Genomic DNA, 17,981 nt, shown 5'->3' with positions numbered 1-17,981 from the left:
AGACTTAAGTCTGATAACGATTTTTCTTGGTTAGGTTTGAAATACTCAGCAAGAAGTATCATCTCTCTATCACCATACAACATCTTTTCCATATCGACCATGTCAGTTGGTAATGTCGACCCATGTAGAACGGAAACTTCATCTACCACGCCTTTGATAGGGAATCTTGTGAATAAATTATCAATTAAAGCCTGATAAACTGATGAATTCTTATTTGTTTATAAATTTAATTTTTGTAATTACACATGAAGGTTTGATACCATTACCAAGTTCCCTCCCCCGTCTAGAAAGCGAAAGGGAACGAGGTTCCTGGAAAGTGTTCAGAGTTGAATGATAATTTCCCTCCTTCTTCAACTTCAATTACCACACTGCTGTTTGCCATGTGCCAAATTACGATGAATTTCCATTAAATTATGATAGTATAATTATTTCTTTGTTGAATTATCAATACTTTTCAGTGGAAAAAAAGGATGAAATTTCAGTTCCAAATCAAAGTAAGTAGACCAACGTAAAGGGAGAAAAAGTGTAAAATTTTCCATACAATTATGCGTACAATCCAAACTTAAAATTTCCATGTAATTAAGCTTGCAGTACAAATTTTATGCCTATTTTTCTCACAACTTTATGGGTTGATTGCCCTGTGCTGTAAGCGCTCCAAATAATAAACATAAGCTTCAGCAATTATTATAGCAGAAAGCAATGGATACATGAAGCCAAGCACTGTATTTTTTGTTTCTATTTTTTTCTTAAATAACATCGATCATTTTCGATCATTTTTACAAACCAATTCACTACTAATTTTCCATATATAGAAAGTGCCCCCCCCCACACATAAAGGAGAATTTAAAAAAAATGCTAGGACACACACTGTTTATTTTCGATAAAGAGTTAATACAGTGAATTTTATCTCCGTAAGTTTAACGGCTTGCGAGATACTCATTTCTTTTTTCGCAAAAATTCGGATCCTCACTACCTCCTTAGGATATTATGCATTATAATAAAAGCAATATAACATCCCAGTTTGGATTAAGGCCTAACTATATGCCAAAAGTAATTTCATTTGACTGCAATTTGACCGTGATGATCAGGCACACATAGTTACATTCAATTTTTTATATAATAATTTATATATTACAGTGATTCAAAAATGTATTTTTTCCAATAGTTAGCTCTAAAAACTCACAGGTCTCGAAAGCCAAATAGTAGTGTAAGTCCTATTGCTATTATTACTATTAAAAATGTCAATATCCAAAAGTGCCTGAAGTTCTTTTTTCACTTGGTTAGATATAGTCACCTCAGGTAAGTAGACAGAAACAAGTGGAAAAGAAAGGGAAATGAAGGTCTTGAAAGTAAAACGGAGACAAATTTACCAGTCCTTAAAAGATATTGTCTACAATGCAGTGAGCAGAGAGGGTCGGTAGATCATACTGAGTCGGTGGGTCGCAGTGGATCACGGTGGGTGGTGGGTCGCAGTGGGTCATGGTGGGTGGTGGGTCACAGTGGGTCACGGTGGGTGGTGGGTCACAGTGGGTCATGGTGGGTGGTGGGTCGCAGTGGGTCACGGTGGGTGGTGGGTCACAGTGGGTCACATGCTGTTGACCCACGACCCACTGACCCACCCAGAAAACTTGACCCACTTGACCCACTGACCCACTCCATCTCTGGTGTATAGCTCGCGAGCAGACCGCCCACAGCGGAGTCAAGGGGCACTTGCCCCTGGATTTTCGAAGGGTGTTCAATTCTTCGAAGTGTATGTCAAGATACAATCATTTCCTTAGTCACATACTATAATACATAATATGAATATATTAAATACTATATTATTATAGTGAAAAAAGATGTTTACTATAGTATAAGGATGCGTAAATAATGATTGTTTTAATGATATATTATGTACACTCGTATATTAAAGTGTGTGTATATTTACGATTGCACTTGTATGTAGAAATTTTTCCTTCTCTTTCCCCCCCCCCCCCGGAAAAAATCCTGTAGACATACATGTTCGTGAGGTAAGCATTGGGACGACGTGATCATTAAAACAAAACGATCATAAAAATAGCAAACATTGTTCTGTATAAGAGTAAGATAAAATTTCGTAATAGAACCTATTTTAACTACTGAATTTACGTTTGAAATCCGGTAGAGCTTTCTGCCCGACTCTTAAAGAATAAAGATTTTTTTTCCTCCTAAAGAGTAAATCTTACACGTCAATTAAGTTGAAACATAAGTGAGTAATTTTATAACAAAATGAGGATCTTCTGTAGAAATAAATCACATTAATGAAAAAATGAAAAGAATAATTGGCTAAGAAAATGAAGGTGTTTCAAGATCCTTGGACCTCCCAAGTTAAAACCCAACTAAATACCCTACAATACATGTGTATTTTTTAAAAACTAATTATTCTTTAATACAAGTCATCAGAATTTCACGTCTATGACTTTATAGATGATAATGATAATAAACGCTATGATGAAGTAATTATCAGTTTCTCTCCCACAGCAATTAGAACCATAAATTTAAATTTCTTCATTACAAACCTCTATTATTTCACGTATATATTTAGATAAGTTTTCTCTTTTAATTCGTGATGAATTTTCATGATAAAAATTTATGATACAGATATGAACACGTTTTTCATTTCTTACTGATTAACAGCGTATAAATGGATGACTTTGGTAGATATAACTTAAAACGTGCAAATATAACTTTCATCGTCAATCTAGTGGTGATTTTAATGTAGATCAAATCTCACTATTTGCTAATGAGATATGCATACTTTTTTTTCCCTTTCTATACATGACCACTATTATGACTGTTGGACATCAAAATCAATAACTTTTTAATACTTTTTCTATCTTTTTTTTTCTTCAATATCCATGTTAAACAAATTATTGTGAAGTATTTAAAAATCTTTGAGTTTAACGACCCATGTTTATACCGTTTAGACCAGGGGTGAAAATAACCACTCGCCCGGGGCGAGTGGTTCATCGATGCGGACGAGTATTTAGTATCATTCTGAAGGTAAGTAAATGATTTCTATTATGAAATATGGGCTAGTAGTTTTTTTCCTGGGCTAGTAAAAATTTTGTTGGTTACTTGCATCCCTGCTTTAGGCTAAAGGAGACAATGATTAAAACAAGTGCATTATGATTAAATAATTGGTGGAATGAGAAAGTGGGAGGAAACGGGAGTAACCGGAGAAAACCCATGGGCATAATGTTGTCCACACCAAACTTACTTGGCTAGGGATTGAACCAAGGACCTCACACAAAAAAAGTAAGCGAGAATATGGTACACTCATGTCCAAAATTATTGTCGCATGTCTATAAATATGTTATTTTAGGAATATAATCTGATAATGAATTCGCCCGGTATAATGTTAGTATGTGTATAATCGACAAAGACATGTATGTGGCAAATTTCATCTCAAAAGAGCAGTAAATAAGAACAATAAAACGAAAATAAAACTTTCTTGTCCATTTAGCAACTTTTTGTTTTACTCATTCTAATTTTCGTACTTATAATTCTTTTAATATGAAATTCACCACAGATATACATTTCCCGATTATACACATAGTATCAGTATTAAAAGTACCCCGCAAAATCATTATCAAATTATATTCTTACAAGAAAACAGTTATACATATGCGATAATAATTTTGGACATAAGTGTACATATTCTTAGAGAACGCTAAATTGATTCCAAGAAATTCTTCTTGTTATCTCTTATCGTTTTTGCTTTATGTGGATATATATTGTTCTATAGTGATCAAAATTAAAACAGGAAAAGGGTGATTTCTTCCACATTTTCAATTTGAGGACCACCTTCACCAATTAATTCGATTCCTAACTTCTGATCCGTCACATCTTTTCCAAAAATTTATGGTGGTCTAGATGTATGGACGTATGGACAGACAGACAACCAGAGAAGGTAATATATAAAGGAATTTTGGTCAGTAAGTAAACTCGTTAAAAGAAATGAAGATGACACTGTATAACACCTTTACACGAGAAAACAGCTGAATCGTTTGGAATGAATTTTTGAACGTAGTTAGCAATAATCTTGGACCAAGTTTACATCATGCCCTTTATGATTAAAGCGCATATCCTAAGAGGGAACTGAAGGATTTCAAATTGTGTGTCAAAAGTAGAATATCTCAGGTGTCCTACAAATTTAGGGAGATAAAATTTCGTACATAAATATTTCATTAAAAATATGGCGACAAGTGTTAAAAACGTTTTTTGAAAACATTGCTTATAAAATGGAGTAGGAGAGCAATTTCTATAACACGACATTTTAATTTTTTATTTTGTATTTATAATGTGGCAAAAACAATCTGTTAAAACATTTTAAAATCAATTTTTGAAAATGGCACTAGAAATGAAATATTTGAGTTTTACGTCCCGGCAGGGCTACAGAAGATGGTGATGATGAGAAATGAGTGAAATAGTGGAATTAAAGTAGTGTGAGGAAACGGGAGATTCCCGAGTAAACCGACTTACACGATGTTTGTCCACAACAAGGTTCACTTGACGCGAGCACGGATCGAACCAGGGACCCCACACATCAGAGGTGAACACTCTACCACTGAGCCACTTCGGCTCCAGTTAGCACTAGGGTGGATCTGGGTTATTATCATTGTACTTTGATTAAAATAGGTATACTAAGGAATATTTTTTAAAAAATCACAAAGAATAATTTACTTTATCTCATGAGTTTATTTTTTATTATTTTCTTTTAAATATAGTTGGCACTTGGTTAGAGCTGGGTTTTTATTGTCCCATTCCATTCAAATACACATTCTAAGGACAGAGGAGGAATTCAAATATACCTTTGAAATATTTTCCATGTTCGCTTTATTTCCGTGCGAAGAGGGCATTTCATATTGTACGCATAAATAATGAATCCAAACACCATACATGTAGGCCTATCACTTCCAACTTATTGTATGTTCATTTTTCTCTCATTCTAACAACTACTTTTACTCAATTTTATACAACATGTGGAATTCTTGTTCTTCTTTGAATTGCTACTACTAATATCATTTGCGGTTCTCTTACTTAAGGGTCTTCACTACAGCGAAATTAAAATACAGTTCATTTTAGAGCTTTTCTATAATATCTTCAAAACAAATAAAACATATTCGAAAGGCAGAAACGTAGTAAACTAAACAATACGATTTTGCATGTGATGCCGTTATCACAACTCATCTGTCTGCTTTCAATTTGCAACTGTAGATAGATTTAGCATTATTTGCGGGTTCTGTAAATAGCGGCATACCCAAAGCAGATAGGAAAGGGGGAAGGGGAAAGAATATAGATCTGAAGACGTTGATTCTGGACAAGATCAAGAAAGATGGGTTGGACATTCAGGACTGTAGAAGATAAGCATACAACTCTGACGGATATATATTCCAACAACGCATCAGGCTGAACTTCAAACACAGTTTGTAGCATTCATGAATCAGTTTCTGAATCTGGGAATATACAGCTGCTGGTGTCGCAGTTGATTCTGTCACATTTTTTGGAACACATAAGAGTGTTTCTTCAATAGGTAACTCCTCAATCCATAGATAGGCTGCTTTCACTGCTGTTACAGATAAGGTTTGAAACATTTGTTTGAAACTCACTTGTGTGCACGACACAATGCAATCAAATTGATAGATAGTCACTTCCCCGAAATCCTTGAAGTGTTGGAACGACTTGTGTGACAGAAAACGTCGCAACGTGCTCTGATGCCACCTCTCTGATGCTCACTACAATGCAGACGTTTGCATTTTTTCTATCACCTTCTCTGGAATTGAGTGCATGGGCAAATGAATGATATACAGCTGTATTACATACAAAAGGTTTAAGTGTTCACGATTGTGCGTCAAAAACCTGTACACTTGAATCGTTCGTACTGAAAAACAAAGATCGCCTTGTAGGTAACGAACTCAAGTATATGAAGAATCTTTGGGAGGAGTTGGACATCAATCCACCCTGAACAAGAAAGAAGAAGCAAATTCACAATGAAAGGTCTGTAGATGCTGGATTCTCATACGAACAGGAACTGAGAAGACACATATGTGTGTCCCAGGATAAAATCACTTAAGAGTTCTACACGATTTTAACAGCTTCATGAACCGGATAACGAATTATGCTACTTGGCAACATCAAAGCTTTTGTATCTTGAATATGAGTGCAAACTGGGTAATATACCTGATGACACTAACCAGGAAGAGTTTGAACTCGAGAGGAAACGTTTCCAAAACTTAATTGCTAGGTCAGAGCAACAAAATAATATTATGAACATGGACTCTCTTGAAGTTTTACAGAGATTGTTCAGCCTATGTTTGGCAAGATTTCGTTCCTTCCCCCTTCCGGGCAGAATAGACTCAATCGACCTGGCTTGTGGCGCCCTGCAGTGTTGTGCTGTGGCTTCCTGGGAACGGAGTTGTTTTTCCGCGCGGACGACAATAAAAACAGGACCATTGTTGTGAGTGTTTTGTTAAATCTGTTTCCAAGTGTGTGTTTCCGCTCTGTGAACAAAATGCCGCCCAAACTAAGTCGGTTTTGGGAAGGCTATGTTGCGGCTCTTTATGACACCCACTTTAGTGTTTCTGTCATTAGAAAACAGTGCAAGAAGAATGGTTGCAACACAGTTTAAGTGGTATAAAAAATGTTATTAAAAAGTACAAAGGCAACAAAGCTCCACCATTTGGATCACCAACGAAGTTGCCTAGGAAGCGGGAATGCACCAAGGACACCTTCACCATGCAGAGGAAACTTCGCAGAATGGCAATGCAAGAAAATCTGCCAACACAAAGGTGTATGGCTAATCGTCTTGACGTGTCTTTGGGGACTGTGAGCCGGACGTTACACCATTAACAGAAACTTTAAAAATGTAATGAAAGCTCGCGGCCATTTTCTCACGGATGCCCACCAAAACGGACGAAAGTGTAACGTCCGGAAGCTGTACGAACGGCATCTGGCAAAACAAAGTGGATTACGTCGTAACGCTCGATGAAGCATGAACTTACCTTTCCGACTGCGGCAAACCAAGAGTCATCGTGTACCGAGAGAAAGGCACCAAGAACTTCAGAAGGTGAGTCCGTGTTTGTAAAGAATCCTTCCCAAAAGGGTTCATGGTCGTTACTGATTACTGTTACCGAGGTAAACTGAAGATTCGTAGGGTGGCGAAGAACTGCAAAATAAATTCGCAGTATTTTCAGGAGCAGATCATGCGGCCAATCTACAAGCATGAGATTCCAACAGTGTACGGAAATGACTCCAATCTTGTGCGCATTCACGTGAACAAGGCCTCATCACATACCTCACAATCGTCCCTCGCATTCTACAGGGAGATGGAGGAGGCAAGTGATATACAGACGATACCTTTCAATTAGGTACCTGTTAAATCTCCAGATGCAAGTCCTATGGACTACTGTGGATTTGGATTGCTGAAGCGGGCTTTAGGAAAACGGCGTATGACAACTGTGGAAGGACTTTGGAAAGCTGTGCAAAGGGAATGGGACAAGATTCCCCTCTCAGTTCTTCAGAGAAGCCTATTACAGTGGAAATTACGCTGTCGGGGTATTGTTAGGAACCAAGGTAAACGCATCGAGTACTTACGGACCTGGCGCCATAGATTCTTCTAAATTTTTAGGTAAGTCGAAATTGGTCAAATGTAGACTGAACAACCTCTGTACAACTTATCTAATAGCCAAGATCGGTATTTATGATCCAGATTGTCAAAATGTATTTTTTTTTTATTTATTGGAATTAGGGTAACCAGTTGTGAACGCAGGATCAAAGTTAAAGGTAATTAAAAATTACTGAAGACCTTCTATGACCCATGCGAGGTTGACTAACTTGTGAATTTGTTGATTGAAACAATAGTAAGATGAAATTGGTTTTGATTATACGACTTCCAAGATTTCTGCTCGAAAAGCGTGTAAAATTCGTTTGTAAGAGCTGTAAACTTTAGGTTTGTAAGTGTAGTGTACGTAAAGATACTTTGGCATTTTAAAAAGTAAATAAATGCAATTAATTAGCTGTATACGCTGACTTTTGTCTTAACTGATAATTAATCTAGCATGTAATATTAAGATTTTAAGGAAAGGGAGGTAACTCACGATTTTGGGGACCCATCAATATTGCAGTCTTACCTCTGCCCCTGGCCCAGATACCTAGGGGTAAAAGTGGATCTGAAAAGGTAGGGGGACACATGCCGTCACGCAGTCCCCTGTGGCTATCTTTGCCCATTGCAACTTGTTAGGAAGTGGAAGGACACCATTAATATTTTCTGGAAGTGTGGGAACGACGTTACCCTGAGTTCCTCCTCACTTTTACCACTGTATATACCATTATGTTTCTTCAAGAAGCTGAGCAGCTTGGGGAAATAATGATATGGCACTTTTTTTAAATATTCGAGTAAACTTAGAAAGAATGTTTAATATTCACATGCAATTCAATGCTATTACACACACCAAACAAGCCTTCCCTGCCATTTCCAGATACATTTCGGAAATTAAACTACCCACACACCTATGGTTCAATTCCATCCTATTCCATCTAATAACTTAATCTCTCCGGAAGTTGTGCTTACCTCTATGTTCACCCGAGCCGCACATATATATTTGCATGTATTCCATAAGCTGTAACTAACCTAGAAAGTATTTGCAAGTCTTAGCTACAGGGATCAGCTGAGCTTCGCAAGGACACTATTTCACTTGGCACAAACATGTTCTCAATCATACCTGGTATATACGTATACTTACCAACTTACGGGTGGCATCTGGAAAAAAGTGCAACTTACCAGATTAATATCTGGACCATCTTTCGCCCTCAGGAAATTTTTGGTGAAATGTGGAAAGAAGTCATAGAGGTTGTAAATGGTAGTAAGTGAAATATTACACCATTCGACTTGCAGTGCATCACTCAGTTTCATGAGAGAAGATGAAAGCAGAAATCTGTACCAGATTCGTGTCTTCAAAACGGACCACAGATGTTCAGTTACGTTAATAGGTGGTTCTGGGAATTGGCCAGGCTAGAAGAGGTATTCCCAAATCACGCCGTAACAGCTCGAGCTGTGTGAATGGATGTATTAACATTCTGAAACATGGTATAAATGCCCAGAAACATCAGGATCATAAGGTGTCATGAATCCGTAAAATTGAAGCAAAATCATGGGCAGTGTTGCGACCGGTAATTGCCAGCACAGGTCTCACTGGAAACCAAGATATTTCGGCCCATACTATCAAAGAGTCACCACCAATTTCATGGTGGGGTAGGAGACACTGCAGACCATACACTTCTTTGGGCATTCATCACACATAAACATTTTTGTGGTTTGAAATATGGTGTACGATGACTCATCTGACCATATTACACGTTTTTAGTCATCAGTGGTGCATCTTGCATGTTCGCGGCATCATTGGTGTCATGCTAAAGCGTTATAATCCTTTGTCAGTGGTTTTACTCCTGCAACCCGACCCGTATGCGATTGTCGTGTAACTCACTATGATTGTCGAAACAGGCTGTTTGAGATGCTGCTTAAGTTTGTCCCCCAATTGTACATTAACACAATCAACACATTTGCCATTTTTCTTCAACTTGCGTCATAACCGAGTGCCAACATTTTGCCCTCTTTGGAAATCAGAGACGTCGCCCATCATCGTATGGTCAATTTTCTGGACACTGAATTCTTCTGCTTTTCGCGTAGTATATAATTTACTGTTTGCCCTAATACAGCTGGTGCTGTGATGGCCACTGACTGTTGCCAACCCAGATATCAGTCGTGTTTCCAACGCCAAGTGTTTCCATTAAATTGATAAGCATCCGTAGATTGTACTCAGCACTACACTTAGACAAATGTTTCATACCTCTTACTAGCTGTCACTGTCTGTATTACGTGGGGAGCTGTTGTCTTCACAGAAGAAACTACCGGTATCAGCAACATTAGCTTCAGATTCACATATGTCATATTGAATAGAAAGCAACATTATCCGAACATTGGTAACTCATGCTTTCAGTACATTTGTACACGTAATTGTTGCTGGGTCTACTGGATATATATATATATATAAGCCTTATTCTTATTTTTGACGATTTTTTGGGGGGAAGTGATATTTATACATCCAATAGACGATAAAACATCTCCTTGCGGGATTTTTCTATCCCACTTTTTCATTATATCGTTTTCTCTATATACTATGCAGAGTATATATGTAGTGTATTCTTCTTCACTCTATGCAGGAAGATACGGTATATGTATAACTATTTCATTCTAACTGAAACACTAAAATTTCCTGTAAATGTTCAGCTACCAATATTAATAATATCTCTCCTTCATCTATAAATACGTGAAATTAATATTACATCACTTTAAAATGTGATCGGTGAGCTTGCTTTGTTTCAAAGCAGACTCCGACACTATACAAAATGCATTTGGTGTAATACATTTTACCTTTGATTTCTTTTTCAGTTTCTGGTTATCTGATAGGTCGAATCAGCTCAGTTTAAGTCAATGCCGTTACGTTGGCAATTTATCACAAGAGAGACACATCATTTCAATCTAGCAAAGGTCTCTTAGTATGTGATTGAGATACCATCTACGGAATGAGACAGAACAAGGGATGTCTGTTTCGTACAAGTGACAAGATTTCCACCGCGGCTGGTAACAGCTTGTATACGAGAGAACATTGATGTATATCTCTCTACTACACACACAACTGGTAGGAACTTAGGATCTTCTGTTTTTGATATGGTAAAGCAGTTAGAAAATGTTAGTTGGATGGAAAATGTGCATTCTGCACAACGACTTTCTAACGACAATTTCTGTTGTCTGAGGCACAAAAGTTCTTTATTGTTAATTCGCTTCTACGTAACCTGTTAGCAGATGATATTTATTTAGATAATTTCCAGGCCAACTTATGCTGGAATTGTTATAGATTAACAACAATAACAAGAACAATAGTCAAGGAAATGAAGAGAAGATGATCAAAATTACTTTCCAAATGGAATCAGATAAATACTGACGTATGATTACAGGCCATTACATTTGAACCCCAAACCTCTCAATATAAAATAAGACTAGTCTAGGCATAGATGCGTGATTTTCGATAGAGTTTTTTATTTATTACTAATCCTATACTTGTGATTTTCGTCATTTCACTTTAAATCCACTATGAAAACCTTTGCGTTTTACGTCCAACGGTTATGCCATTGAGGTAAAAGAGACTGGGATGATGAGAAGTTAATTAACTGGTGGAATGAAGAAAGTAGGAGGAAACATGAAAATCTCTTGAGAACCGACGCATACGTTGTTTGTGCACTATAAAGTCTACTTGACACGATCGAACCAGAGACGCCAGGCACCAGATGTGAACTCTCTACCTCTGAACCACCGCGGCTCCTAAATCCATCACGAGATGATGCCACACCCTTAAAAATTTCCTTACTCAGAAATGAGAAAAATGCATGTTCAAAACAAAATAGACCTAAGTAATTTTTACTCATATTTGAGACAAAATGTCTCATTATTTTCAAACGTGTTTTCATTTGTGAGCTCAAGGCAAATTTTCACATTCCCATTTATGAGATTTTCTCATTTCTTAAAAATGAGAATGAAATAATGCGTGATTTGTAATATCATAGATGGCTAAAAGGTAACGGTAACAATCTTACCGAAATAATATTACTATGTTTTACTAGGGTAGAATATTGCTAGAGCTTAATCAGTATACAGGAAACGAGATAAAGGATTTCAGTGGTAGCAGAGTGCGAATGGATATGAGTACGCAGTACGGTGATGCTACTGAGGTGGCGTATGAGTGCGCAATACCATTACGAGAATCGAGGGAGTCAACAGTATGTGAAAATGAATATACAGATTTGATCAGACAAGATTCATAGAAGTTATCAGCTGCGTTGTATTAAGATTAATATTGCAATGCAAATTCATGTACATACCGTAGTTTATTGGTGGAACACTATTGTAGTAATTGAAACAGGTTTAAAGTAAGAGCATAGGAAAAGAATAAATGGATCAATTACTGTAAATACCCTTTCTGTTATGTAGCAATAAATAGAATGGGGAGGCATGTCAATGTTTTACACCCTTTCCCATTCATTATAAGGTGCAAAGTAGCTTATATACTTCAACAAATAAGCACATAAGTCTTCTGTGTAGTTTGAAACAGCGTTGAAAAAGTGTGAATTATTATTATGAAATTGCAATGCAGAGGTACTTTGTACTGATCACCTAGCATAGATCGGCGCCTCCATTTTTTATCACCAATAATATTTTTAATGACATACGTTTGCATTTTATTTGTGGCTTATAGTCAGTGTACGAGTTGAACATTTTGTGCAGATTGATTATGCAGATCCATACAGAAATTCATGAAATATATACTTCTTTCTGAATTCACTTTTTGTACCTTCAGCAATTATTTTAGATGTGTGCACTTGTATTCCCCGGTGAAAATTCATTTTAAGAGGTCTTGTGCAAACAACCATCCAACATGTGTTAGGTGGTCACTAAAAAGCAAGAATGCTATTTAACCTTGTCAGAACATGAGCGTAGCAGGATGCATCCATAGGGGAAGGCACGTCAGAGATGTGGGTATGCTCGTAAACAAGGATTTTAGAAAACCATTGCTTTCACGATACAAAGATATAATTTTGTTAGTCATTTGCTCGTTACATTCGTCGCACGTCACATTGTCCTTTATTAATCTACCACTACATATCTTGTGGGTGAATACGTGCATACCAGGTTTGACTTTCATTATTATATTTCCACGTAAATACGAATCTCACAGGTAAGAGCACACCACATTTTGATTAATTACACACTAATCCATTAAAATATAATTACAAATTTCTTCTGTAAATTTCCGTATAATCAATCAGCACCGAATATTTTTCCAATGGGGAGGGATGAATTTAATCCATATGCGCATCCTGTCGTCACATGTATACTATATAGAAAGAGAGAATTTGAAAAGTTATCTCTGCCAGGGATGAAAATTATCTTCAAGGGCGATAGTTTTTTCAGAGGGGGAAATTCCTGGCATCCCCCCGTCAATTCGCACACTGCATATAGTACTGTACGAAGTTGTTCTTAATTTAACGTAGGTTCAGTGGTAGAGCGTTCACCTATGGTGCGTGAGGCTCTTGGTTCGATCCCAGCTCGCGGCAATGGACTTTATGGTGGATAAACATAGTGTGTGTAAGTTTCTCGGGATTCCCTAGTTTCTTCCCACTTTCTTCATTCCACTATCTCATTCGTTCTCATCATCATCGTCTATTAACCTACCGACACAACTGTAGGACTCAAAGATTTCATTTTTAAAAAAATTAACGTCCCGATGCTAAGAGGGACACTGATAGAGATGGATAATAATGATGTAGTGAAAATGTGGAGTTGGCAATTTCGTTTCTTGGCAGGTTTTACAGAATTTATTTGCCTATTTTTTTTGGTTTGTTCTAAAACAAAAGTTTCGTTATTAAAGAATATGATTTTCTTGCGTTAAAATGAAGGTTTAAATGTGTTATATCTTAAACAATATAACTGTAGATGTTTATTTAATATAAATTCTGTATGAAGTGTTTGATTTTTTTTTTCATTTTTATATTTTTTTTTACACCTTTTCCCTTCTCCTTCTCGTTTTTGAGAACCCTGTTTCTGTGTATTATTTCTTGCTTTTGAGAAAGACAATTCTCAATTGTTTTTCAGAAATGTGTTTCTCAAAATTGGGGTTATATGTCTCATTTTCTTAGATGTTCCTTTCTCAATCTTAAGAAAAAATACATCTTTTCTCAAATTTGAGAAAACATTTACACCCTCAGAAATGAGACATAATTTCTCTGATTTGAGTCATTACTTCTCAAAATGATTTGAGAAAATCGAAATCTCACTTTTAAGAATGTATTACTTGGTGCACAGGTAAGAAACGGACATTCTCAAATAAGAGAATTTTTTTCTCGAATTTAAAAAAACATTTTTCACGGTGCATATATATATCCATACACAAACATTTTGTTGCTACATGATGAAACTATCTGCTCTATTTAGAAAAGCAAAAGTGATAATATCCGACCCCTGTCTCAACATCTAATTTTACTACGGCTTCAGTTTTTGAAATAAGGCGGAAGTATAGAGTATGTCTCCCTACTTCTTTAAATGATGTGATGTGCCTCAACTCACTTCTTTGAAGGAATTGCGTCAGGAAACTATTAACTGCTATGGTGTTGTTTCCCCCAAGAAAATAATTACTACCGCGGCAGCACTTTCCTTATTTTTCTGGCTAGTTTCGAACAATGACTTGAAATATTTAACACTCATTTTAATTGTAAGCATTAATACACGAAGAGAGAAGCACAGGATATTTTCCGTGCTAAAATCTCTATAGATACACAATAGTTGAGACTTCGAATATACGAATGAAACGAAGTTTCACAAATTGAGATTCTAATATTTAAAATCTATGATCCCAAATAAACGTATACTTACGAAAAAGAGCTTTCATACACAATTCTATCATTTCATAAAATATGTCCTAATAATAACTTGTGGGATCTTGATTTATCTGATGTTGCAATCTGTCTGTGAACATCCCAATTGTATGCAGTTTAGTATGAAAAAAATGATTAAAAGAGCTTAAAAAAGTGCGTCTGAAAGGAATTATCTTCCTATGCTATTGTGCTACTACTTATAAAAATATCTCATGAGGAAAATATCTCACTCAAAATTCCTCTAACTATGAACTATGCTAAATCTACACTTGCTAATAAGAAGCTTATATATTTGACGACCCTAGGAGCAAGTAAAATGATAGCACGAATCCCTAGTTCAAATACGTGCATATGAATTATACATACAGGGTGTGATTGAAAAGTACCGGAACTTTTCCCTTCGCGCGGCTCCCTGGCGTTCGAAAAATGTGAGGGATGGAGGAGAATGTGTGCGGGACCTTCCTCTTTCAAGCGGAACTTGGCCCAGTGCGCTGCGAGCAGCGGTTGAGAAAGCATCGCTGTCCGCGCGAACGTCGTTTTGGTCGTCGGCCACGTTTTTTGAGCGCCGAAAATGGAGTCAAAGATTGACTAACCCTACGCCAAAAGACTTTCACCGAGGGGTCGTACTCGTAGCACCATGTTTCATCACCATTGATCACACTGTCTAATAACTCTTCGTCGTCTTCCACACAATCCAGCACTTCACGACTCATTTTCACTCGCAGTTCTTTTTTCTCCTCGGTCAACACCTTGGGGACCAGTTTGGCGCACACCTTCCGCATGTTCAATTCTTCAGTCACAATTTTTTGCACTGCATAGTATGTCAAATTAAGTTCTTCGCTGATCTCCCGGAGGATTGTTCGACGGTCCAGGTTCAGGTATTCGCGAACTCGGTCGACGTTTTCATCGGTTTTCGACGTCGACGGCCTCCCAGAGCGTGGTTCGTCATCGGCGTCCTCCCGGCCTTCCCTGAAGGCCTTGTGCCACTCAAAGATCCGAGTACGGGACATCACATCTTCCCCAAAGGCTTCCTTGAGCAGGTCCTGGGTCTCGGTGAACGTCTTTTTTAATTTGACACAAAACTTGATGGCGTAGCGTTGGTCAGTCTTTGACTCCATTTTCGGCGCTCAAAAAACGTGACCGACGACCAAAACGACATTCGCGCGGACAGCGATGCTTTCTCAACCGCTGCTCGCAGCGTACTCGGCCAAGTTCCGCTTGAAAGAGGAAGGTCCTGCGCACATTTCCCCCCACCCCTCACATTTTTCGAACGCCAGGGAGCCGCGCGGCGGGAAAAGTTCCAGTACTTTTCAATCACACCTTGTACATCCCACAATCAAAGATGTATAAACACTTCGCACTTACCTTCTTATGCTATTATATATCAAGTGATGATAAAAATCAATGAGTGTATTCAGCAACTCATGAGACAATTACCTAGAGCCTGTCTATTCCACCTGTGCCCTCGAAAACTATGAGAACTATACTTCGGCCCCAACCCGCCCATCTCTGGCGAGATGAAACCCTCCCTTTGGTTAGGGAAAAGAACTGAATGACAGCTGTGTTGCCAATTTGCCATTCAGTCGTTTGGTCTTGACGAGTGAAGATCGTAGGCTACTTAGAGCGGCTAATAAGACAGAGCGCACCGAAGTCCGTGTAATAATTCATTGTGGCAACACTTCCGCATTTAACAATTGAAAGATTTCGACCGCAGCAACTTGTCCCTTCTCTTTCGAGGTAGGTACGGGAAATTGCACATCGACAGCAGCGCTAGAAGGGGCACAGATGATATAGAAAGGCTCTAGTAATCATACATAAAACTATAAGAGCGATGTCACGTCATGCTGTTACATATCTTTTCGATCATTAGTAACTAATAGATTATCAGCGATCGTTGTACGCGTGATACTTCAAACTAGAGGTGATTCTTAAGAATTTAATATTGTTGCTGTACGTGTTCCGTACAGATCAACAATAATCACAGCCAAATATTAATTCTACAAATAGGTTATACAGTAAGATATCTTGTAACCTGCATCCAATTGACCAGCAATACCTAAACAACGACACTTTTGAATGTTTGAATTAAACAGGCAAGTCCAGAAAAAATTTCACTGGATATAAATTATGTAAACCCGTACAACGAGATACTTTGTATCGGTCAATAATTACCTGTATCTTGGGCAGAAAGTGCTTCTACACATGCACTATACCTGATATAATGTTACTTAAAAATAACAAAAGAAGAATGTTTTTAAGATATAAGAAATATACATTATTATTGTATAGTTGGTTGCTATGTAGTTGTTTATATATATAATTAACATGTATGATTGCAAGACAGTTTGTGTGAATATACGTTAAAAGAGAATCAACGAATAAATTATCTAACACTTATCATGGACTTGTAATTTCCGTAGAAAAGGTGATAATACTAGTGAATATAATTACGGAAGATAATTTAAGGTGTAAACGATTACTGCCACTAAAGATTTACTTATATTATTAGCCGAACCAGGGTTGACGACTACCTTTGGTGAGTCGTTGTAAAATTTTTGGTTTACCTCACCCGGGATTCTTGTAAATTCATATCCCGAAGTCTAAAGTAAGGGTGAATTTACCTCTGTAAGAAGGTTCATGAAAACGAACTCAACTATTCTCAGAAGTGGCAGAGTAATCACAAGAAAAATTATGATCGGTGAGATAGTAGAAAATGAAACTGTTGACAGTGTTAACAACGAACAAAATATAGCTCCCATTACACCCGAAATGTTGACATTAGAAGACAAAATTTTATTGGCATTACAGCGACAGGAACAAAGCCGAAAAGACGATTTAGAAGCCATGAAGCAAAATTTGACTCAGATGGCCAACGAATTAAAACAGACGGTACAGCAGAAATCCGAAGAATCAAGTAGACAATATGAAGAATTGAGTAGAAGATTAGAGCACATAGATCGAAAGTCAGAAGAATTGAGTAGAGGATTGGAACAAATAGATCAAAAATCATAAGAGACGAAACAATCTGTTATCCAGGCGGTGAGAGACATCACATTACAGTTTGATGAAAAGCTAAAAAGATTATCTGAAGATTGCCAGGATAATTACAACCATGTAATCCAAGAAGTCAATTGTGTAAAAAAGGATTTGGAAGTAATAGAATCTTCTGTTCGTCAGCAAAAGATTCAGGTCACAGATAATTCTAACCAAATACGTGCAAATACTCAATTGATATCTACCTTACAAGAGGAAATTAGGACGTTACAGATTAAAGACAACGCATATCACAACAACATGGTTAATGATCGTTTGGAGTTCCCTTGCTCACAAGAGATGATCTCGCATTCACCTGCAGCAGATCAACGTGGACCTTACGTTATCTCTTCTTCAAGTAATCCATCCGATGAGGACATTATTTTGGAAAGAATTCATCCAAGGAATACAGATGGGCGTAAAAGAGATGGTGGAACCACGCA

At 37.3% G+C, this 17,981-nt stretch overlaps 1 protein-coding gene across 1 annotated transcript; it reads right to left on the bottom strand.

Annotated features, from left to right (window-relative positions):
• Window positions 1-5,859: 5,859 nt before the first annotated feature.
• LOC145692260 (protein GVQW3-like) lies at window positions 5,860-15,623 on the bottom strand. Its single transcript, XM_081767558.1, has 2 exons — window positions 15,099-15,623; window positions 5,860-5,982 (listed from the first exon to the last, which is right to left on the bottom strand). Exons 1-2 carry the CDS (start codon window positions 15,621-15,623, stop codon window positions 5,860-5,862), a joined length of 648 nt encoding a protein of 215 aa, XP_081623684.1.
• Window positions 15,624-17,981: the final 2,358 nt, after the last annotated feature.

The sequence above is a fragment of the Thermobia domestica genome, chromosome 8 (assembly GCF_964235325.1).
Source record: "Thermobia domestica chromosome 8, izTheDome1.hap1.1, whole genome shotgun sequence".
Taxonomy (NCBI): domain Eukaryota; kingdom Metazoa; phylum Arthropoda; class Insecta; order Zygentoma; family Lepismatidae; genus Thermobia; species Thermobia domestica.
The sequence above is the reverse complement of the archived record's forward strand: the minus strand, read 5'-3'. Positions and strand labels throughout refer to the sequence as shown.

What these genes read in the sequence shown, in the direction of transcription:
- LOC145692260 (XM_081767558.1), bottom strand. Translation starts at nt 15,623, where the DNA reads ATGGAGTCAAAGACTGACCAACGCTACGCCATCAAGTTTTGTGTCAAA. An exon ending in TGAAAGTCTTTTGGCGTAGG is followed by an intron (nt 5,983 to 15,098) that starts GTTAGTCAATCT and finishes TTTCTTGTTCAG; the next exon opens with GGTGGATTGATGTCCAACTC.